Source organism: Nicotiana tabacum, unplaced genomic scaffold, assembly GCF_000715075.1.
Source record: "Nicotiana tabacum cultivar K326 unplaced genomic scaffold, ASM71507v2 Un00001, whole genome shotgun sequence".
Taxonomy (NCBI): Eukaryota; Viridiplantae; Streptophyta; class Magnoliopsida; order Solanales; family Solanaceae; genus Nicotiana; species Nicotiana tabacum.
Genome location: NW_027438239.1, coordinates 5,016,506 through 5,042,458, shown reverse-complemented (window position 1 = coordinate 5,042,458; position 25,953 = coordinate 5,016,506). Strand labels below are relative to the sequence as shown.

Below are 25,953 nucleotides of genomic sequence, written 5' to 3'. Positions count from 1 at the left end.
TGGCCAGCCTTGACAGTCCAAGAAAAAGCATCATAGATAACCCAAATATCACTCCAATTAAATGTTCCTGAAATTTCCAAAAGATAAAGACAAGTCAGATATATTTGAGGATTTGACATATATTTTGGATTGGGAAATGATTTCCATGTGGAAAGAAAACTCAGAGGGTAGGTTTATTTTTATAGTACCATGATAATTATGAAGACATAGACTTCCCTCGTCCACTTACTATTATTTTTAGTTCTATATATCTATTTGCTGTGTCAAAATAAAGAGACACACAAAAAGCATGTGTAAGTTTTTTCCCTGTTATAAAGATGAATCTATATATTTAGATAACATTAAGCTAAAAATATATTCTCTCCACACATTGAAGTGAATCAATATAATGGACGTGGCAATATGTACCAACGTATGGATGCTACACATGGCCACCTCCAAAAGACCTCCGTCATCTACTTTTTTAATTTCCTCTTTCAGCCGAGGAAAGCCAAAAGCCAGCTGCCTCTCTACCAAAACTGAACCATCACCTAATCAGTACTCTGCTATTTCATCTTCAGATCAAAATCCCACTAGACGTTCAGGGAATTACCAACCTACTATGTGGGATTTTGAGTATATTCAGTCCATACACAATGATTATGCGGTAAAATAATTTGTTTAGCACATATTCATGTTATTCAATATAATTATCTGCATTATTAATTCGTTGTAATATCATTCAAAAGATTACGTAGCTGATCATCAATTGTAAATGTGTTGCGTAGGGAGAGAAGTATATGAAGCGTTTTAACGAACTGAAGGAGGAAATGAAGAAGATGATAATGGCTGAGGGATCACAAGAGTTAGAGAAGTTGGAGTTGATTGATAATTTACAAAGGTTTGGAGTTAGTTACCACTTCAAGCATGAAATCATGCAAATTTTGAGCAACATAAACCAGCACACTTCAGCCACAAGAGATTCATTATACGTCACAGATCTGAAATTTAGACTCTTGAGAGAACATGGTTTTCATATCTCTCAAGGTAATGTTTTTGCCAAATCAATTTCCTTCTTCTTTCATGCATCTGATATTTGGTCATTTTATTTAATTTCTTCCTTGTGTTTTAGATATACTGTACGATTTCAAGGATGAGCAGGGTAACCTCAAGCAGAGTCTCTGTAAAGATACAAAAGGATTGTTACAATTATATGAAGCTTCATTACTCTTTGACGAAACTGAAAGCACTTTTTTAGAGTGTGCAAATAAATTCGCAATGTCACATCTACAGAATTATTATCTCAAGAATAAATATAATAGGAGTAATCAAGACAATCCGACAGTCGCATTAGTGGGCCATGCACTGAAACTTCCTTTGTATTGGATGATGTTGAGAGTTGAGACAAGTTGGTACCTTAACATTTATGAGAATATTTCAAATGCTAATCCTCTTCTGCTGGAGCTGGCCAAGTTGGACTTCAACATTGTTCAAGCAACACATCAAGAAGATTTGAAAATCCTGTCAAGGTGACTAGATATATATCTTTTAAGTGACTAATCTTTATATATTTATGAGAGTTGTTCTCATTTTGCACCCCTAAGGTATGTCCTCTTCTATGATTCGCACCATATCTTAGTATTATTTTTAATGAATTAAACCTTATTTTCTTGAAAAATAATAATATTATTTTCAAATTATCTGCAAGGTCAAAACAAGAAAAATAGTTATACAGAAGAAAAACGTAAGTGATAATGTATGAAATCTGGATGGTGAGAATTATATTAACAACAACAGCAATAACTCAGTGTAATCTCACAAGTGAGGTCTGGGGAGAGTAGGGTGTGGTGAGAATTATATTAACAACAACAGCAATAACTCAGTGTAATCTCACAAGTGAGGTCTGGGGAGAGTAGGATGCACGCAGCCTTACCCCTACCCTGGAAGGACAGAGAGACTGTTTCTGATAGACCCTCCCTCGACTAAAAAAAGATGGAAGAAGCACTGATAGCAAATAATAATCATACAAGATATATATTTAGAAAACTAAATCCAAGAATACAAAAGAGAAGATGACAGGAGTACTGGTAGCAAGTAATAACAGTACAAGATATGTCGTGATAACAAACTAAGGGAGTACTGATGGCAAGTAATAACAATACAAGATATGTGGTAATAACAGACTAACGATAAAAGGGATACCATACCAACGGTAATACTATTGAACAAATAAAGACAAAGGGGAACGCTCGACTACCTACTAACCTTCTACCCTTAATTTTTGACCTCCACACCTTCCTGTTAAGGGTCATGTCCTTGGTTAGCTCAAGTTGTGCCATGTCCCTCCCGATCACCTGTCCATAAGACTTCTTTGGCCTTTCTCTAACCTTCCTCACACCCCCCAAGGCCAACCTATCACACCTCCTGACTGGGGCATCTGCGCTTCTCCTTTTAACATGCCCGAACCATCTTAGCCTCGCCTCTCGCATCTTTTCCTCCACAGGGACCACTACCACCTTGTCCCGAATAACTTCATTCCTAATTCTATCTAACCAAATATGCCCACACATCCATCTCAACATCTTTATTTCAACTACTTTCATCTACTGGACATGGGAGTTCTTGACTGGCCGGCACTTTGCCTTATACAATATAGTCGGTCTAACCACTACCTTGTAGAACTTACCTTTAAGTCTCATTGGCACATTTTTATCGCACAAGATATCGAAAGCGAGCCTCCACTTCGTCCACCCTACTCCGATAAGATGTGTGACATCCTCATCAATCTCTCCATCACTCTAAATAACAGACCCAAGATACTTGAAACTCTCCCTCTTAGGAATGAGTTGCGTATCAAGCCTCACATCCCCGTCTGCTTCCTGGATAACACCGCTGAACTTGCATTCCAAGTATTCTGTCTTGGTCCTGCTCAACTTGAAACCTTTAGACTCAAGGGTATGCCTCCAGACCTCAAGCCTCTCGTTAATACCACCCTGCATCTCATCAATCAGAACTATGTCGTTTGCAAATAACATAAACCAAAGCATCTCACCTTGAATTATATTAAGTTCATCTGAAATAAAAGGAAGTCTTTTTTTTAATTTCTACAATATATTTTATTACTTATATTTTGATGTTATTTCTCTTTCCAAAGGCTAAGAATATGTTTTAATTATTATTTTCACAAATGCCTCTGATTAGTGTTTTATCCCTTAATGTGGGTGGGATGTTCCGGCACCAATCCAAATTTAGCCGGGCCTAATGTGGATACTAGAAAGTGGAAGAAAAAAAGGTTTAATTTGGAGGAGTTGAGATACTCTCTAATACCTTAAATATTTATCTAAGAATATGTGAAATATATTTGATCCAATAATTACTTTGGTAGTTAAAAATTTATTATACTATCAATATATAGATTTAAAATCGATTATTTAGAAATTAATATGCCTGATAATTTCTCTCATACAACATTAGTTTTCATGGAAAGATGGTGGAAGAGCACACGCCTTGCAGAAAAGTTGCCATTTTCAAGGGATAGACTGGTGGAGGCTTTATTTTTTGCAGTGGGGATAATATTTGAGCCTCAGCACAGCTACTGCCGAAGAACGTTGACAAAAGTCATTGCTTTTGTTGCAGTCATAGATGATATTTATGATGCTTATGGCACACCTGATGAGTTGGAAGTCTTCACTAATGCTATTGAAAGGTAAACTTTAGGGAAGCAGTAAATTTGATATATTCATTTGCTCATTGGTTAACTATACTAATTAATTAATTGTTTCGCTGTCTAGAACGGTTTAACGGAAGACATGTGCCTTTAATTACGACTTTTACAAAGAAAATTGGAGAAATTACTCCGTTACTGATTTTCTAATAATTAAATATAAATTCAGATGGGAGGCAGAAGCAATGGAACAACTTCCAGATTATATGAAAGTATGTTATCTTGAGCTCTTCAATACAACCAATGAAATAGTTTATGAGGTACTCAATGAGAAAGGGATCAACATTCTACCCTACCTTATAAAATCTGTAAGATTCATTATACTTGAGAGTTATTCTAATTTCTTCATTCTCTTTCTCGTTTTCTGAACCACTTGCATTTTTTAAAATTATGGGTTCATTGTTGAAATTTCACATTTATATTTATGTTTTATGTCAAAACTGATAGATTTAGTTGAATCTATTAAATCCATGCTACATCTTTTATTTGAGACAAGTTATTAATTAGTGGGCAGATTTGTGCAAATCTTACCTACAAGAAGCAAGGTGGTACTACAATGGATATACGCCAACTCTGGAAGAATACATGGATAATGCATGGATCTCAGTTGCAGTTCCTATGGTATTAGTACATGTTTTCCCCCTTGCTACCAATCCAGTTATCAAAGAGGCATTTGAATCCTTAAGCAAATATCCTGACATAATTCGCTGGTCTGCTATAATTTTTCGTTTCGCCGACGATTTGGGGATATCATCGGTATGCTTTTATACCTTTCTCTCGTATAAAACTTACTTATATTTGACTCTTGAATTGAGATTATTTGAATGATATATTTGAATGGAGACATTGTGATCAGAAATAGCCAGATTTATAAATGACAATTGAAACATAGTCACACTTTAAAAAGTAATAGAAATTTAGTCACTTTTACATGTAAAGATAAAATTTGAACAAAAATACCCTTAAAAGTCCGGAAAAATTCCAGCATAATATGCTAGAATTCGAATTTTTTTACATATGAGATTCCAACATAATGTGCTGGAGTTCCAACATAATATGTTAGAATACGCAGAAGCTTCATAATCTAGGATATTATGCTGGAACTTTTCGTGTGCTGGAATTCCAACATAATATGCTAAAGTTTATACGGAGGAGATCCATAATTTAGCATATTATGTTGTTACTTTCTATGTTTCAGCAAAATAGTGGCTAATTTTTAATGACTTTACAAATGCTTCTATTTTTCAATTACCAGTCCGAAAACTGCATATGTGCTATTTTCAAGGACAAAAGTATACATATTTTCAACGCTGAAATTGTTTGGCCTTCAAAATAAATATAATAAATAGATGTAACAAATTCTATATATATGTCTCGATTCATTTAATTTATCTATTTCCTATAATTAATTCAGGAAGAATTGAGGAGGGGTGACGTTCCCAAGTCTATTCAATGTTACATGAACGAAAAGGGAGCTTCAGAAGAAGAGGCAAGAGAACACATAAGACTTCGTATAAAGGAGACATGGAAACTCCTGATAAACACAGCTCAAAGGGAGAACTCATTATTTTCTGAAACATTCATTGGATGTGCAGTAAATATTGTAAGAACGGGTCAAATCATTTACCAGCATGGAGACGGACATGGAATTCAAAATTTTGAGATTAAAAATCGCATTTCCAAATTATTTTTTGAGCCCATCTTAACTTTAATTCCATGAAGTCATATCCTAATTTTGGTTTTTATATCTTTAAACAAATAGCCAGTCATATTTATTGTTTACTTTTTTTTAGCTATATACATAAATTTTACATTGATTATATACTATTATACACATATAATACATAACTTATGCATATATTATACCTTCACTGGCTACTTTTTGATTGGGTGGACGGTTATTTGGGTTAATTCTATTATGCATTTCTTATCAAGAAAGATCACTGTGAAAAAAAAAAAAAAAAAAAAAGGACAAAAAACACTACGTATCTAAACTATTATGAATGGAAGGGCCAAAACAGCTGTGTTTTGGGTAGCTAGATGGCATTGACAAGTGTGTCTATGTTATGAGAAATGTGACTGCAAATAAAGCGCAGCTTAAAGAATTGAAGACGTGATTTATGTTATGAGAAACGAAGACATGATTTAACATGATTTGATACGTAACACGTTCACTATAGAGAAAATCAGTAACAAATATTGAAAGGAGTAACAGGCCCATTAATTCTTAACCTCAGTTTAATTCTTGATGAGTCTGTTTCTATATGTCTCGACTCTTAAATCAAAGTATTCGGTTTCTAATGATTAATGTAATCCTTTATTTATATAAAATATTTTACTTTTCTACTTTGAAATACTTTATATTTTCTTAAAAAAATTTGGGGCCTCCGAAAAAGAGTTGTGGTGGATGGATAGTATATCTCCCTTTTTAACCGAAAGTATTCGGTTTCAGTATTTGGAATGAAAAAAAATCCCTTCTCAGGAACGGTCTCACTTTAATGAACTTTACACCGTACGAATTCGAATTAATCAATGCCTCAAATTAAATACCGGACATCAAATAAAAATTGGAAAACAAAAATTGGAGCCCCAAAAATTCTGGGGCCTAAACCCACCGCTTTAGCGGCTTTATCTTCTGGCCGCCCCTGAACATGATTTGATACATAACACGTCCACTATAGAGAAAATCAATTTTATTTTAGTAAGAAATATTGAAAGGAGTAACAAGCCCATTAATTCTTAACCTCAGTTTAATTCTTGATGAGACTGTTTCTATATGTCTCGCTCTTAAGTCTCTTCATCAGAAGCAAATTCTATTTCAGTCATTAGGATCTAAGGGCCCTTGAGTACTTTAATTGAGCCAACTTTGTATCCACAAAATGGATTCAAGAATTCTCTAATTTTCCCTAGCTAGGCTAGCCGCTAGCTATTTGAGTACTTGAAAACGAAATGCAAAATAAATTATAACAAAATTTGGAAAATTTCCTAGAGGAACATGATATGATGAACTAGTCCAATTTGATTTCGCCCTTTTCACCGAAGTTATAAATAGTTTTTAATTTAATTTTTCAACCGATGTCCAATTGTCACGACCCAAAAATCGCATCGCAGGCGTCGTGATGGCACCTAGTCTCTAAGACTAAGTAAAACCGATTATAATCATAAGTCAAGCCATTTTTTTTAAAACATATAATTTAATACAACCTCCCAAGACTGGTAATACTGAGTCACCAACTCTAATTGAATACATGAAATTATCCCAAGGATCGAATATACAGTACTGATCGAATAAAAAATTATCAGTACAACAAAATGGAAAGACTCCAAGGGACTGCGATGGCCAAGCAGTCCTACCTTGAATCCTTGCAATCATACTCTAATCTCTATCCGAATCCGATATCTTCAATACCTGTCTCTGCACAAAAATATGCAGAAGTGTAGTATGAGAATATTTCCTAACGGTTCCATAGCCTCTCGAAGATAAGTACAGACGTCTCCGTACCGATCCGCAAGACTCTACTAAACCTGCTTGTGACTCATGACACCTATGAACCTAAAGCTCTGATACCAACTTGTCACGACCCCAAATTCCCTCCGTAGGAGGTCGTGATGGCACCTAGTCTCTAAGACTAGGTAAGCCTATCAATGCGGAATAATCATAAATATCTAAAATAAATAAACTACAATTCAAATAATTACAACTCCCAAAACCCGGTAGAAATAAGTCACAATCTTCTAAAAATTTATTCTTAATGTATCAATGTATCAAGGTCTAAAGAAAAATAAGGAAGCAACATAAAAATGAGAGAAGGGGACTCCGAAGTCTGCGGACGCTGGCAGATATACCTCGAAGTCTCCGTGCGCAGGTAACTCACTGACGTCTAGACTGGTAAGATGTATCCGGATCTGCACAAAAAAGATGTCCAGAAGCGTAGTATGAGTACATCACAGCGGTACCCAGTAAGTGTCAAGCCTAACCTCGGTAGAGTAGTTACGAGGTCAGGTCAGGCCCTACTGGAGAATAGATAATGACATGGAAAAATATTTAAACAATTTAATAAGATAAAGTGATAATGGAAATGAATCAAGTACTATGTCACATTTAATTACACCAAATAATGGCAAATAAATACCTCGTGGAAACAAAAATGAATTCCTTTTCAACTTTAAGAAAAATCACAATAAAAATCAAAGGCAACTACGGCCATAAATCAATATCAACAAGGGCACTACCGAGGTACCGCCTCGTAGTCCCAAATAATAATTTAATTCACAATATCTCATTTTCTTATCTCACCGCGGGAGCATTCACAATTTATTTTAAAGAAAATATTTTTTCCGAAATAGCATCCCGTATTTTAGCCATCCTTATCACACCGCATGACTTCTAGTAGTTCCTCCTACTAGCCACGCGTATCAAGCCACCCTTATCTCACCGCATGCGTTTCAATACCCAGACCTTATACCACCGCATGCGTATCAATATCACAATATATCACAATTTTCACCTCAAGTGCCCAAATATTTCAATATGCCAAAATAAATAAACGATATTTTTCACAATAAAGAGCTCACGGCTCATGCCAACATAAATCATCAATAATATTTTTCCACAATCAAGATCCTACGGCCCCATCACAATGAGTACAAAAATCTTACAAAAATATTCAAGAAATAAATAATTTAGCAAAATAATATTTCAAAATCTTTAATACGTTGCTTCAATACCAAATTTAAAATGTTAATTACTTCATATTAATAATATCTAATTTAAAGGAAATCAATTTCAAGTAATGCACAGAATAAAAGAAACCAAGTTTCAACCAAACAGATAAAACAATTAGCAGGAAAAGGTCAAGCAAATTTAAAGTATACAAATCAAATCAATGATAGAGAATATAACAAGATTTAATAATTTAATTAATATGCAACAGTGATCCTCATAATTTAAACACAAAATCCTTCACATTTAATCCGTATACACACTCGTCACTTCGTGTACATGACTTTCATCACATTACAATTAATACCAATCCTAGGGGAAATTTTCTCCACACAAGGTTAGACAAGTCACTTACCTCGACTTGCTCCAATTTAACCAAGTAGTATACTTTTCCTCGATTTTTCGATTCTGATCGACTCGTATCTAGTCATAAATAATTCGATACAATCAACAAAAATTATAGAATTAATTCTATAAGAAAATACTATATTTTTCAATAAAAATCCAAAATTAACTCAAAAATGGGCTCACGTCTCGGAATCCGTCGAAAGTTAAGAAATATGAATGCTCATTCAATCGCGAGTCTAACCATACTAAAATGACTAAATTCCAATAACAATTCGACCCTCAAATCTATCCATGAGGGTTTTTCAAAATTTTCAACTTAAATCACCAATTAAATGTTAAAAATAGTGATGGATTCGGGTAATCTAACCAAGATTAAGTTAAGAACACTTACCCCGATGTTTTCTCTGAAAATCTCCCAAAATTCACCTCAATTTGAGCTCCAAATCGTTAAAAATAGAAAATGGGACGAAACTTAAACATTCTGTCCAGTGGTTTCTTCTTCGCGAACGCGACCCTTGCCTCGCGTTCGCGAAGCACAAAAATGTGCTGCCCAACTTTCCTCTTCGCGAACGCGACCAACGCTTCGCGAACGTGAAGGTTTGCAAATTCAGACCTTCGCGAACGCGTAGAACAAAAGACTGGGGTTCCCAGCTGCCTCGCTCTCCTTCGCGAATGTGACGCCACTCACGCGTTCGCGATGCACACACAGACCATACCTTCGCATTCGCGTCCTCCCCTTCGCGAACGCGAAGAACAAAACCTCACACTCAGAACACTCTTCGCGAACGCGTCCTACTCCTTGCGTTCGCGATGCTTCCACTGACCACACCTTCGCGAACGCGAAGAACAAACTTCTGCAACAAAAACCAGAAAAACCTGCTACTTCTCTAAGTCCAAAAATGACCCGTTGAGCATCCGAAACACACCCAAGGCCCCCGGGACCTCAACCAAACATACCAACAAGTCCTAAAACACTATACAAACTTAGTCGAATCCTCAAATCACATCCAACAACGCTAAAAAATACGAATCGCACATAGATTCAAGCCTAATAAACTTTGAAATTTCTAATTTCTACAAATGACTCTGGAACCTATCAAATCACGTCCGATTTACCTCGAATTTTGCGCACAAGTCATAAATGACATAACGGAGGTACTCAAATTTTTAGAATCGGATTTCGACCCCGATATCAAAAAGTCAACCCCTCGGTCAAACTTCCCAAAAATTCAACTTTCGGCATTTCAAGCCTAATTCCACTACGGACTTCCAAATAAAATTCCGATCATGCTCCTAAGTCTAAAATCACCATACGGAGTTGTTGGAATCATCAAAATTCTATTCCGGGGTCTTTTGCAAATAATTCGACATCCGTTCACTATTTGAACTTAAACTTTTAATTTTGCATACGCCCAAGTCTCAATTTATGATACGGACATACCGGAACTGTAAAAACACTGATCCGAGTCCATTTTCTCAAAATGTTGATCAAAGTCAACTCAGTTGAGTTTTAAAGCTCTAATTCATATTTTAATCCATTTTCACATAAAAAATTTTCGAAAAATTTTACGGACTGCGCACGTAAGTCGAGTAATGATAAATAGTACTTTTCGAGGTCTTAGAACACAGAATTAATCATTAAATTTAAAGATAACATTTTGGGTCATCACATTCTTCACCTCTAAAATAAACGTTCGTCCTCGAACGGAGTTAGAAAAAGTACCTGAGCTGGTGAATAAGTGTGGATAACGGTTGCGCATACCATGCTCGGCCTCCCAAGTCGCCTCCTCGACCGGATGACCCCTCCAATGAACCATCACGGAAGCAATGTTCTTTGACCTCAGCTTTCGAACTTGCCTATCTAAAATTGCCACTGATTCCTCAACATAAGATAGATCCTTGTCCAACTGAACCGAACTGAAGTCTAACATATGAGACGGATCGCCGTGATATTTTCGAAGCATAGAAACATGGAATACCGGATGAACCACAGAGAGACTAGGTGGTAGCGCAAGTCTATAAGCCACTTCTCCAACTCTTTCAAGAATCTCAAACAACCCAATATACCTAGGGCTCAACTTGCCCTTCTTCCCGAACCTCATCACCCCCTTCATAGGCGAAACCTGGAGCAATACCCGCTCACCAACCATGAATGCAACATCACGAACCTTCTGATCCGCATAACTCTTTTGTCTAGATTGTGCTGTACGAAGTCGATCATGAATCAACTTAACCTTTTCCAAGGCACCCTGAACCAAGTCTGTACCCAATAGTCTAGCCTCGCCCGGTTCGAACCAACCCACTGAAGACCGGCACCGCCTACGATACAAAGCCTCATACGGAGCCATCTGAATGCTTGACTGGTAACTGTTGTTGTAAGCAAACTCCGCAAGTGGTAAGAACTGATCCCAAGCACCCCCAAAATCTATCACACACGCACGAAACATATCCTCCAGCATCTGAATAGTGCGTTCGGATTGTCCGTCCGTCTGAGGGTGAAATATTGTACTCAACTCTACCCGAGTACCCAACTTACGTTGTACTGCCCTCCAAAACCGTGAGGTAAACTGTGTACCCCGGTCAGAGATGATAGATACCGATACACCGTGAAGTCTGACAATCTCGCGAATATATACCTGAGCCAGCTGCTCTGAAGAGTAAGTAGTAATCACAAGAATGAAATGAGCTGATTTGGTCAGCCTATCCACAATCACCCAAACTGCATCAAACTTCTGCTGAGTCCGTGGGAGCCCAACAACGAAATCCATAGTGATTCGCTCCCATTTTCATTATGGAATCTCTAACTTCTGAAGTAATCCACCCGGTCGCTGATGCTCATATTTCACCTGTTGACAATTTAGACACCGAGATACATACCTCACTATGTCTTTCTTCATCTGCCTCCACCAATAGTGCTGTCTCAAGTCCTGATACATCTTTGTAGCACCCGGATGAATGGAGTACCGCGAACTGTGAGCTTCCTAGAGAATCAAATCATGCAAACCGTCCACATTAGGCACACATAGCCTGCCCTGCATCCGTAATACACCGTCATCTCCAATAGTGACTTCCTTATCATCACCATGCTGAACTGTATCCTTAAGGACAAACAGATGGGGGTCATCATACTGACTTTCCCTAATACGATCATAAAGAGAAGACTCAGAAACCACGCAAGCCAAAACTCGACTCAGCTCGGAAACATCCAATCTAACAAACTGGTTGGCCAAGGCCTGAACATCCAAGGCTAAAGGTCTCTCTGCTACCGGTAAATATGCTAAGCTGCCCAAACTCTCCGCCTTACGACTCAAGGCATCGGCCACCACATTGGCCTTCCCAGGATGATAGAGAATGGTGATATCATAATCCTTAAGCAACTCCAACCATCTCCGCTGCCGCAAATTAAGATCCTTCTATTTAAACAGATGTTGTAGACTCCGGTGATCGGTGTAGATCTCACAATGGACACCGTACAAATAATGCCGCCAAATTTTTAAGGCATGAACAATAGCTGCTAACTCCAGGTCATGTACAGGATAATTCTTCTCATGCACCTTTAACTGTCTGGACATGTAGGAAATCACCCTACCGTCTTGCATTAACACTGCGCCGAGACCAATACGCGATGCATCACAATACACAGTATAAGATCATGTACCTATAGGTAATACCAATACTTGGGCTGTAGTTAAAGCTGTCTTGAGCTTTTGGAAGCACTCATCACATTCCTTGGTCCACCTGAACGGAGCACCCTTCTGGGTCAATTTGGTCATATATGCAGCAATAGAAGAGAAACCCTTTAAAAATCGGCGATAATACCCAGCCAAACCAAGGAAACTCTGGATTTCCGTAACTGATGACGGTCTGGACCAATTCTGCACCGCTTCAATCTTCTTCAGATCTACCTTGATCCCCTCGCATGAAACTATATGACCCAAAAATTCCACAGAATCAAGCCAGAGCTCACACTTTGAGAATTTTGCATATAACTTCTTTTCTCTCAAAATCTGCAGCACAATCCTCAGGTGTTGTTCATGATCTTCCCGACTGCGGGAATACACCAGAATGTCATCAATAAATACAATGATGAAAGAATCAAGATAGGGCTGAAATACTCTACTCATTAAGTGCATAAATGTTGCTGGGGCGTTGGTCAGCCCAAAAGACATCACAAGGAACTCGAAATGACCGTACCGAGTCCTGAAAGCAGTCTTTGGGATATCTGGCTCTTGAATCTTCAACTGATGACTGCCTGAACACAAATCGATCTTAGAAAACACTCTGGCACCCTGAAGCTAATCAAATAGGTCATCAATACGTGGCAATGGGTACCTGTTCTTCACTGTAGCCTTGTTCAGCTGGCGGTAATTAATACACATCCGCATAGAACTATCTTTCTTCTTTACAAATAAGACAGGAGCACCCCAAGGCGATACATTGGGCCGAAAAAAGCCCTTATCCAGCAATTCCTGTAACTGTTCTTTTAATTCTTTCAAGTCTGCTGGGTCCATACAGTATGGTGGAATAGAAATGGGCCGAGTGCCCGGTAACAAATCAATGCCAAAGTCAACATCCCTGTCGGGTGGCATACCCGGAAGATCCGCTGGAAATACATCAGGAAATTCCCTTACTACATGAACTGACTCTACAGTAGGAGTATCAATACTAACATCTCTCACATAGGCCAGATACGCATCACACCCCTTCTCAACCATTTGTTGAGCTTTAAGAAATGAAACAACCCTGCTAGGAACATGATCCAAGGTACCTCTCCACTATAGCCGTGGTAGACCTGGTATAGCCAATGTCACCGTCTTGGCATAACAATCAAGAATAGCGTGATAGGGCGACAACCAGTCCATGCCCAAAATAATATCGAAATCCACCATACTGAGCAATAATAAATCAGCTCTGGTCTCAAAACCACTGATAACAATTAAACACGACTGATACACACGGTCCACAATAATAGATTCACCCACGGGTGTAGATACATAAACAGAAGAACTCAAGGAATCACGTGATACACCCAAATACGGGAAAAAATAAGATGACACATAAAAATAAGTGGATCCTGGATCAAATAAGACTGATGCATCTCTATGACAGACCGGAATAATACCTGTGATAACAAAATCGGATGCAACGGCATCTGTCCTAGCAGGAAGGGCATAATATCTGGCCTGGCCTCTCCCTCTAGGGAGACATCTACCTGCCCGACCTCCATCTCTAGCTGGCTGTGCAGGTGGAGTGGTAACTGGTGCAGTAATCATGGCCTGAGAAGCCTGAGGACCCTGTGGAATAGGTGGGGCCTGATAAATCTGTGGAGGTGAACCCCTCCTAAATCTGGGGCAATCTCTCAAAATATGACGAGTGTCACCACACTCAAAACAAGCCCTCGGAGGACGTGGCTGCTGGGACTGGCTTGGGCCTGATCGACTAGACTGTCCGCTGAAAGCACCCCGTACAGGAGGTACAGAAGACACTGGTGGTGCATAATATGGAACCTGAGGTCTGGGAGTAGTCGGAATACCACTGGAAGCTGGAAGTGCTGAATGAATAGGACGGCTCATATAACCTCTACCATGACGGGCTGCAACTGGGGCACGAGAATTATTATATGTGCCAGAATCTGAGGGTCTCTTAGCTTCCCTTTCTTCCCTCTCTCGAGTCCGCATACCTTCCAATCTCCTAGCAATTAACACCACTTGTTGGTATATGATGTCCATCTCTAGCTCTCGGGCCATACTATATCTGATACTAGGGTGAAGACCCTCAATAAATCTGCGAACCCATTCTCGAACAATAGCAACTAAGGCTGGTGCATGCCTAGCCAAATTACTGAATCAGACCGCATATTCTGACACGGTCATAGAACCCTAGCGCAGCTGCTCAAACTCTGCGCACCATGCATCTCTAAGACTCTAAGGAACATACTCCCTTAAAAACATATCTGAAAATTGAATCCAAGTAAGTGAAGCTACCTCAACCGGACTATCCAACTCATATGCCCGCCACCACTGGTAGGCTGCTCTTCTAAACTGGAATTCCATGAAAGAAACCCCACTAGAATCCACAATACCCATAGTACGAAGGATACAGTGACATTCCTCCAAAAAACCCTGAGCATCCTCTGAAGCTAAACCGCTGAAAGTGGGAGGGTGGTACTTCTTATACCTCTCGAGCCTGAGTTGTTCCCCCTCTGAAACTGTTGTCCTAATCTCAGGCCGAACTGGGACAACTAGCTGCACTGGTATAATCTCTGGGGCACGGTCAACTTGGGCCCGTAGTTCTGGAGTACGGGCGGCGGGAGTCTGTGCTCCTCCCCCGGCCTGAGATGTGGCAGGAGCAAGTGGAATTAACCCTGCCTGAGCTAGAGTGCCAAACATGCTCAAAAACTGGGCAAGAGTCTCCTGAAAAGCAGGAGTAGTAACAGGCATCTCAAGTGCCTGCTCTCCAACTAGAGCTATTGGTGGCTCTAATGCAGCAGCTCGTACAGGTGCTCATACTGCACCATGTGGTCTTCCTCGGTCCTTGGCTCGGCCTCTGCCCCGACCCCGGCCTCTTGCGGCTCCAACAGGGGGCGCGGGTGTCTGATCATCAGATCCAGTTGTGCGTGTCCTCACCATCTGTGAGAGAATAGAAAGACAATTGTTTAGAATTTTGAAATCAACAAAGGCGCACGATAAGGAATCAAAGAAGTGAATATTTCCTAACAGTTCTATAGCCTATCGAAGATAAGTACAGACGTCTCCGTACCGATCCACAAGACTCAACTAAACCTGCTTGTGACTCATAACACCTATGAATCTAGTACTCTGATACCAACTTGTCACGACCCCAAATTCCCTCCCTAGGAGGTCGTGCTCTAAGACTAGGTAATCCTATCAATGCGGAATAATCATAAATATCTGAAATAAATAAACTACAATTCAAATAATTACAACTCCCAAAACCCGGTAGAAATAAGTCACAAGCTTCTAAAAATTTATTCTTAATGTCTCTATGTATCAAGGTCTAAAGAAAAATAAGGAAGCAACATAAAAATGATAGAAGGGGACTACGGAGTCTGCGGACGCTGGCAGATATACCTCAAAGTCTCCGTGCACAGATAACTTACTGACGTCTAGACTAGTAAAATGTACCCGGATCTGCACAAAAAAGATGTGCAGAAGCGTAGTATGAGTACACCACAGCGGTACCCAGTAAGTACCAAGCCTAACCTCGATAGAGTAGTGACGAGGTCAGGTCAGGCCCTACTGGAGAATAGATAATGATATGGAAAAATGTTTAAACAATTTAATAAGATAAAATGATAATGGAAATGAATCAAGTAGTATGTCACATTTAATTACACCAAATAATGGCAAATAAATACCTCGTGGAAACAAAACAGAATTCCTTTTCAACTTTAAGAAAAATCACAATAAAACTCAAAGGCAACTACGGCCATAAATCAATATCAACAAGGGCACTACCGAGGTACCGCCTCGTAGTCCCAAATCATAATTTAATTCACAATATCTCATTTCCTTATCTCACCGCGGGAGCCTTCACAATTTATTTTAAAGAAAATATTTTTCCCGAAATAGCATCCCGCGTTTTAGCCATCCTTATCACACCGCATGACTTTTAGTAATTCCCCCTACTAGCCACGCGTATCAAGCCACCCTTATCTCACCGCATGCGTTTCAATACCCAGACCTTATACCACCGCATGCGTATCAATATCACAATATATCATAATTTGCACCTCAAGTACCCAAATATTTCAATTTGCCAAAATAAATCAACAACAATATTTTTTCATAATAAAGAGCTCACGACTCATGTCAAAATAATTCAACAATAATATTTTTCCATAATAAAGTGCTCACGGTTCCATCACAATGAGTACGAAAATCTTACAAAAATATTCAGGAAATAAATAATTTAGCAAAATAATATTTCAAAATCTTTAATACGTTGCTTCAATACCAAATCTAAAATGTCAATTACTTCATATTAATAATATCTAATTTAAAGGAAATCAATTTCAAGTAATGCACAGAATAAAAGAAACCAAGTTTCAACCAAACAGATAAAACAATTAGCAGGAAAAGGTCAAGCAAATTTAAAGTATACAAATCAAATCAATGATGGAGAATATAACAAGATTTAATAATTTAATTAATATGCAACAGTGATCATAATTTAAACACAAAATCCTTTCTATTTAGTCTGTGTACACACTCGTCACCTCGTGTACATGACTTTCATCACATTACAATTAATACCAGTCCTAGGAAAAATTTCCCCCACACAAGGTTATACAAGTCACTTACATCGACTTGCTCCAATTTAACCAAGTAGTATGCTTTTTCCTCGATGTTTCGATTCCGATCAACTCGTATCTAGTCATAAATAATTCGATACAGTCAACAAAAATTATAGAATTAATTCTATAAGAAAATACTATATTTTTCAATAAAAATCCGAAATTAACTCAAAAATGGGCCCACGTCTCGGAATCCGGCGAAAGTTACGAAATATGAACGCTCATTCAATCGCGAGTCTAACCATACTAAAATGACTAAATTCCAATAACAATTCGACCCTCAAATTTATCCATGAGGGTTTTTCAAATTGTTCCAACTTAAATCACCAATTAAATGTTAAAAACAGTGATGGATTCGGATAATCTAACCAAGATTAAGTTAAGAACACTTATCCCGATGTTTTCTCTGAAAATCTCCCAAAAATAGCCTCAATCCGAGCTCCAAATCGTTAAAAACAGTGGTTTCTTCTTCACGAACGCGACCTTTGCCTCGCGTTCGCGAAGCACAAAAATGTGCTTCCCAACTTTCCTCTTCGCGAACGCGAAGCTTTGCAAACTCAGACCTTCGCGAACGCATCCCTTATCTCGGGAACGCATAGAACAAAAGACTGGGGTTCCCAGCTGCCTTGCTCTCCTTCGCGAACGCAACGCCACTCACGCGTTCGCGATGCACACACAGACCATACCTTCGCGTTCGCGTTCGCGTCCTCCCCTTCGCGAACACAAAGAACAAAACCTCACACTCAGAACACTCTTCGCGAACGCGACCTACTCCTCTCGTTGGTGATGCTTCTACTGACCACACCTTCGCGAACGCGAAGAACAAACTTCTGTAACAAAAACCAGAAAAATCTGCTACTTCTCTAAGTCCAAAAATGACCCGTTGAGCATCCGAAACACACCCGAGGCCCCCCGGACTTCAATCAAATATACCAACAAGTCCTAAAACACCATACAAACTTAGTCGAATCCACAAATCACATCCAACAACGCTAAAAACACGAATCGCACATAGATTCAAGCCTAATAAACTTTGAAATTTCTAATTTCTACAAATGACTCCGGAACCTATCAAATCACGTCCGATTTACCTCGAATTTTGCGCACAAGTCATAAATGACATAACGGAGGTACTCAACTTTTCAGAATCGGATTTCGACCCCGATATCAAAAAGTCAACCCCTCGGTCAAACTTTCCAAAGATTCAACTTTCGGCATTTCAAGCCTAATTCCACTACGGACTTCCAAATAAAATTCTGATCATGCTCCTAAGTCAAAAATCACCATACGGAGCTGTTGGAATCATCAAAATTCTGTTCCGGGGTCGTTTGCACATAATTCGACATTCGGTCACTATTTGAACTTAAACTTTTAATTTTTCATCAAAATTCCATATCGCGGGCTAGGGACCTCGGAATTTGATTCCGGGCGTACACCCAAGTCCCAATTCACGATACGGATCTACTGGATTTGGAAAAACACTGATCCGAGTCCGTTTTCTCAAAACATTGATCAAAGTCTACTCAGTTAAGTTTTAAAGCTCTAATTCATATTTTAATCCATTTTCACATAAAAACTTTACGGAAAATTTTACGGACTGTGCACGCAAGTCGAGTAATGATAAATAGTGCTTTTTGAGGTCTTAGAACATAGAATTAATCATTAAATTTAAAGATGACATTTTGGGTCATCACAGATTTAAATAGCAAGGCAACAGGAACACTATAAATATTACTCAAACGAATAATAAACACAGGCACATCCAATTAATCAAGTCCTTAAAAATATACAGATTTTATCTATAAGTTTTTCAATAAAAGTCTCTAGAATATAATCCTTTTCAATAAATATATTTCGAATATACTTCCTTCAAATAAATATCTTTCCATTATAATTCTTTCAAATAAATATCTTTCGAATATAATTCTTTCAAATAAATATCTTCCGAATATAATTCTTTCAAGTAAATATCTTTCAAATATAATTCTTTCAAGTAAATATCTTTCAAATATACTTCTTTCAAGTAAATATCTTTCTAATATAATTCTTTCAAATAAAAGTCACCATGTGACACCTCATTTAACTTTTCTGGCGTGAGAAATATATTCAACATATCACATCAAATGGCACGACAATACCTTCGTGCACTTGTCTCATTCTCACCCAATATATATATATATATGTAGACCAAATCAATTGGCACGGCAACACCCTTCGTGCATTTATTTAAATCATATCAATTGGCACGATAACTCCCTTCGTGTATTTATATCTTTCTCACCGTGCATACATATAACAGTACCAACTAGGTGGGAGAAATACCAATAACAATAAAATAAATAAAGTGGAGGCACATAGGAAGCAACAACGACTACAAGTCACATAGAAAACATAGGTGCACAATAACATCTCAAGATAAAGGCATGAATGTATACACAACAAAACGATATCACAATATAATGTATGTCTCTTGTCCTCGCCTGCACGGAAATATCCTTCGTGCCATGAATATATGATAATATAAAAATAATTGCACGACATCACTCTTCGTGCTTTTACTCTCATCCTCACCTGATAATATAATTGAAATAGCACGGCATCACCCTTCGTGCTTTACACTCTCAATGGCACGGCATCATCCTTCGTGCTTTACACTCTCAAATGGCACGACATTACCCTCCGTGCTTTACACTCTCCCTCACATGATAATATAATTCCAATCACACAATTTTCACATAAGACTCAATGCCTAAGGGGTAATTCCCCTACTCGAGGTTAGGAAAGATACTTACCTTTTTGAAGTTATGCCGATATTCCGAAATCGCCTTCTTGCTTGAATTGACCTCCGGACAGCTCAAATCTATACAAATTAATTGTACAACTTCATTAAAATTCATCGGAAACAATTCCGGATAATAATACGCCGACTTAGAAATTTATTTCAAAAAGTCAACAAAAGTCAATGCGGGGCCCGCCTCTCGGAACCCGACATAATTTTTATGAAATCCGAACACCCATTCCGATACGAGTTCAACCATACCAATTTTATCAAATTCCGATAACAACTCGACCTCCAAATCCTAAATTTTTCTTCCATTAAAATCCGAATTAAATGATGAATATAATCATAGATTCATGAAATATAAACACTTTAGGATATAGAACACTTACCCCAATCCATACGGAGAAAATCGCCTCAAACATCGCTTCAATCCGAGCTCCAAAGCTTCAAATATGTTAAAAATGGCTGGAACCTCGAAATATAGCTACTGCCCAGGTATTTACTCTTTGCGATCGCGGAAAATGCTTTGCGATCGTGAAGCACAACTTTTCTAAGCCAAAATTCGCGATTGCGGAAAATGCTTCGCGATCGCGAAGAACAAGTGCCCAGCTCTTCCAGACAGCCTCTAGTATAATGGTCATAACTTTTGGTACAAAACTCCAAATTGCAAATGGTTTAACTTTCTGAAAACTAGATACCAAGGACTACAACTTTAATGTTTTGCTCATCTTCAGTTCCTTATAGATTTCGATATATAAGCTGCCAAAATTTAACCCTGTGCAGCACAAATTTCTTCTTAGCGATTTCCAACATCTTCCCAGACAGCCTATACTATATCAATCATAACCTTTTGTACACAACTCTAAATGATAAATGGTTTACCTTTCTGAAAACTAGACACAAAGGGCTATAACTTTTATTTGGATTATCTCCACATTACTTATAGATTGCGAGATATAAGCTTCCAAAGTCGGGTCAGTGCAATAGAGATTTTCTCAATGCGATCGCGAAAAGGCTTCCACGATCGCGATTCACAGTGTCCAAACAGCAAAATTGCTCTTATCGATCGCGGCCGTTTGTCCGTGATTGCGATGCATACCTCAGTGGCCAAAAACCAGCAACTAAAAATAGCCTAGAAATGGTCCGAAACCACCTCAAAACTCACCCCGAGCCACTCGGGACCCCGTCCAAACATACCAACAAGTCTCAAAACATATTACGGACTTAGTCGAAACCTCAAATCACATCAAACAACGCTAAAACTATGAATCATACCCCAATTCAAGCTTAATGAAACTAAGAAATTTCAACTTCTACATTCGACGCCGAAACCTATCAAATCAAGTCCGATTGACCTCAAATTTTGCACACAAGTCATAAATGATATAACGGACCTATGAAAATTTTCAGAACTGGATTTCGACCCCGATATCAAAAGTCAACTCCTTGATCAAACTTCCAACTTAAACTTCATATTTTCGCCATTTCAAGCTTAATTTAACTACGGGCTTCCAAATAATTTTTCGGACACACTCCTAGTCCAAAATCACCATACGGAGCTATTGGAATAATCAAAACTCTATTCCGAGGTCGTTTACTCAAAATTCCAAGTATGGTCAACTCTTTTCATTTAAGCTTCAAAAGTGAGAATTGTTCTTTCAATTTAATCCTGAATTTTCCGAAAATCAAAATCGACCACACCCGCGGGTCATAATACATATTACGAAGCTGCTCGAGACCTTAAATCACTGAACGAGGCATAAATTCATAAAACGACAAGTCGGGTCGTTACATTATCCACCTCTTACACATACGTTCGTCCTTGAATGTGCCAGGAATCTTTCTAAGGACATTAAATTACTGAGTGTATTCTTACACACATATTCGCAGGTGATTTTATGTTCCGCAATTTAACATGGGTCCGACAATACCATCTCAGTTGAGATTATTTCTTTTATCCATACTTATAAACTTTGAAACCAATTTCTTACACTCCAAACATTTCCAAAAGGCCTGATTTTCACATCAACACACGGTATTAGTCTCAACTGGCTATTGCCACTCGTGCTTACCACACATTAACTTTCTTGATAGTGTTGAAGTACTTCGAAATTCTTCCGGGGTGTTACATTCTCCCCCACTTAGGATCATTCGCCCTTGAATGAGAAGTAGAGTCCTCCCTCAAACACATAACATAATTTATCTCTTCTTTCACACGTCTCAATCCCCCAAATTTTACTAACTCCCAAATTTTTCAAAAATTTTGGCAGAGTCTCCCCTGTAAATGGGGCCTATCCACCTGCCAGAGTAACACCAAAACAACTCCTAACAACACATCCACAACCCAACAAAGCACCACAATGTATATATCAATAACACTAATCTCAGCATTACAAGCACCGTATTACCATAATGATATCAGAACATGAAGCATATCATATGTATGCCCATCACCACATCTCTGGTCTTAATAGTTGTTCATAATCGATTACAACATCGCCAATTAACCTCATATTAACCAAAACCTCATTTCGAATTTTCACAATGCTGACAGAAAAATGTGAGGCATGAAGACCTCATAACTATTTACCCGACTTAACGAGTCACATTTAACGCCGCCTAGGCACTTACCTCGTAGGCTAAAACTCAATATTTGCCTCGCAATTATGGATAAATATGCACAGAAATACATAAAAGAATTATCAAATAAGCCTAACATGCATGACTCCTTATTAATACTATAGTACAAGTTTTAATTTCACAAAGGGAGAATTTAAACACATAAACTTTCATCACAAGGATATTGTCCTTATACAACTTCCACCGCAGCTTGTAGCCCAATTTAGATATTTCACATCATATAAAAATGCGAGGATCTCGTCCTCAACTCCGAATCATAAGTATTTTGCACATTGTTCCAACTGAAATTTTTAATTTCCTTTCTTTCTTTCTTTCAATAAATTTCGTAAACAATGTTTTTTTCTCAACACATAATGAACCCTCATACCAGTGGGGAATATAATTCATAAAATTGAATTTAATTATTCCGAAATCACATCGAAACCCACTGTAGAGAGTAATAGAAAGTCACCCTTGGACTCATAGCCCACAATAATGTACAAAACAAAAATGATACACACGGGCTAACACCATAAAATCTCCCAACATGGATAAACACAGGAGTGGAGTACAAATTTACTAATCCACCATATGTAAGGAGCATGAAATGAGTTCTCACCTCTATAATCGGAATCGAATCAAAATAAGAATGGTGCTCCTTTTATTATAAATTAAATCATACCTGTAATTACACCATCTGGTGTATCGGTCTCAGCCAATTCATAGCAATTATATCAACAGGTCGGGCCTCCACCTCTTAGGCGCCCTCTACTCGCCTGTGCTCCACCCTTAACTGGCTATGCACGTGGAGTATTAACTAGAATAAAGCTTATAGCCTGAGTGTTCTGATGAAATCCACCCCTCCCAAGTCAGGGACAATTCCTCTTGATGTGTCTAGTATCACCACTCTCATAACAACCCCTCTGCAGGTGCGGCTGCTCATACTGAATCTCTGCCGGATAACTGAAATAACCACTGTAAGAACCCCGTGCTGGTGGTGCATTAAAAGAACTTACTCTAGCACCCCGAATATTCTGAAAGTGTTTTTGTGACCCCGCTGGTACTGAAATGTAGAATTATTAAGGACGCGGGAATACCGCAAGCCCCAACATCATCCCATACAAATCTCACTTCTTAATCATATACAAGTTTCGGAGAACCTTTCAATACCACATAAATACATCTCAGGCCAAAACTAATATAACACATGACCCCGCAATCTGATCATTGATAGTGGACTCCCCTCACTTGGCGTGAAGCCATAGGACACATTCCAATGATCCACAATACTAACCTTCATCGCTCATAGGATACCGGTCATAAGACACCTCAAGATTTTTATTTGGCACATGTCATCCTCGTGACAGTTAAACTCACTTCCTCCAGTGTCTTGGCTGCGTATGTACCCTTCGCTAAATAGAAATCCCATACGAACTACATAGTCTCTAATACCACCAACTATTTCAAATCTACATCCACCTCGTGACCCTACCACGATTGTGACGATTAGGCAATTAATTAAACCTTCTTAAGATCGTACTTATCAACCATATGTCAGAAACTGTTGTACCCCAATGTGGACAACTAAATGATCTCTCAATACTTCCGCATCCTCGATCTGGATGACACGTTGTAACAATGGTTGAGCAATGCTAGTTCCCTTATAACCCATCTGTAGTATCACGAACCATTGGCGCATAGTTGATACTGAGTGCCCAATTTCATACACGAGTGGATGCAAAAGAACATTAGATATATGTTTCAAGCTGAATAAATACCGCACGATAAGGAATAAAAGAAGTGAAGATTTTCTACTAGCTCTGTAACCTCTCGAATATAAGTACAGACGTTTCTGTACCTATCCGCAAGACTCTACTAAACTCGTTCGTGACTCGTAGAACCTATGAACCTAGAGCTCTGATACCAACTTGTCACGACCCAAAAATTCTACCGCAGGTGTCGTGATGGCACTTAGTCTCTAAGACTAAGTAAGCCGATTATAATCATAAGTCAAGCCATTTTTTTAAAACATATAATTTAATACAACCTCCCAAGACTGGTAACACTGAGTCACGAACTCTAACTGAATACATGAAATTATCTCAAGGATCGAATATACAGTATTGATCGAATAAGAAATTAACAGTATAATAAAATGGAAAGACTCCAAGGGACTGCGATGGCCAAGCAGTCCTACCTTGAATCCTTGCAATCATACTCTAATCTTTGTCTGAATCCGATATCTTCAATACCTGTGTAACGATCCGGCCAGTCGTTTTAAGAGTAATAGCCCCGATCCTCTATTAACTACTTTCCCCATATCTATTTTCTGCTATTATGACTTGCCTGGAGGTTTCGTTTTGGTTTTGGAGTGTTTTGGGACACTTAGTCCCTAATTAGGAGCTTAAGTCTTAAAATTTGGACCATAGTCGGAACAATGTGAAGACGGCTCTGGAATGGAATTCCGTCAATTCTGTTAGCTCCGTTGGGTGATTTTTGGCTTAGGGGCGTGTCCGTATTGTGTTTTGGAGGTCCGAGCTCAATTAGGCTTGAAATGGTGAAAGTCAAATTTTTGGAGTTTTGGACCGGTAGTGGAATTTTTGATATCGGGATCGGATTTCGATTATGAAAGTTGGAGTAGGTTCGTAATGTTGATTTTGACTTGTGTGCAAAATTTAGGGTCAATCAGATGTGGTTTGGTTGGTTTCGGCATCGGTTGTCGAATTTAGAAGTTTCAAGTTCTTTAAGTTTGAATCGGAGGATGATTCGTGATTTTAGCGTTGTTTGATGTGATTTGAGGGCTCGACTAAGTTCCTATGGTATTTTAGGATTGGTTGATATATGTGGTTGAGATCCCGGGCGCCTCGGGTGATTTTTGAACGAGTACGGGCTTTTCAGCACTCTAATATTGTTTTGGGGGTCTTTGGAAGTGTGGACCGCACATTTTGGGAGTGTTGTGGCAAAAAGGGAGTGCGAACCTCAGGGGAATTATGCGGACCTTACAATTTTGTGCGCGGCCGCACTCAGGAACTCTCAGATTCTCTGGTCCGATTTTGGAAGCTTATATCTTTTAATCTACGAGAAATTTTGAGATGATTCAAAAACGAAAGTTGTAGCCCTTCGGGTCTAGTTTCCAGAAAGGTAAAGAAGTCAGCATTTGGAAATTTATAGAGAAAAATATGGCCAAAATACTAAAGCCTGCCAGTGCAGTCACCAAGAGTGCGGCTGCACAATTTTTGTGCGACCGCAGAAGCTTGGATGTGCAGCCGCACATGGAATTGTGCGGACCGAACATTGGGAGTTCAGAGGATGTACTATATATCTGAGTTTTAGGTTATTATTTTATTTTTGGACTTTGGGAGCTCGGTTTGAGACGATATTTTGTGGGTTTTTCAAGAAATTCATCGGGGTAAGTGATTCTAACTTGGATTTGGTTAATATACATGAATATATCACTAATT

At 38.6% G+C, this 25,953-nt stretch overlaps 1 protein-coding gene across 4 annotated transcripts; it reads left to right on the top strand.

Annotated features, from left to right (window-relative positions):
• Nucleotides 1-278: 278 nt before the first annotated feature.
• LOC107762925 ((-)-camphene/tricyclene synthase, chloroplastic) lies at nucleotides 279-5,519 on the top strand. 4 transcript variants are annotated; one of them, XM_075248556.1, is made up of 7 exons: nucleotides 279-646; nucleotides 768-1,026; nucleotides 1,112-1,508; nucleotides 3,467-3,685; nucleotides 3,873-4,011; nucleotides 4,211-4,324; nucleotides 5,118-5,519. In XM_075248556.1, the coding sequence occupies exons 1-7, from the start codon at nucleotides 389-391 to the stop codon at nucleotides 5,421-5,423; spliced, it is 1,692 nt and encodes a 563-aa protein (XP_075104657.1). In that variant the 5' UTR covers nucleotides 279-388; the 3' UTR covers nucleotides 5,424-5,519. The 4 variants fall into 4 exon arrangements, with proteins under 4 accessions (XP_075104657.1, XP_075104656.1, XP_075104655.1 ...); XM_075248555.1 differs by having other exon boundaries at nucleotides 3,873-3,915; nucleotides 4,211-4,459; nucleotides 5,118-5,517; XM_075248554.1 differs by having other exon boundaries at nucleotides 4,211-4,459; nucleotides 5,118-5,517.
• The last annotated feature ends 20,434 nt before the right edge of the window (nucleotides 5,520-25,953 follow it).

Bases quoted from the DNA above. Each gene is read 5' to 3' on its own strand.
- LOC107762925 (XM_075248554.1), top strand. From the start codon at position 389: ATGGACGTGGCAATATGTACCAACGTATGGATGCTACACATGGCCACC. The intron at 1,027-1,111 runs GTAATGTTTTTG...CTTGTGTTTTAG, and splicing joins TGGTTTTCATATCTCTCAAG to ATATACTGTACGATTTCAAG. The intron at 4,012-4,210 runs GTAAGATTCATT...GTTATTAATTAG, and splicing joins TACCCTACCTTATAAAATCT to TGGGCAGATTTGTGCAAATC.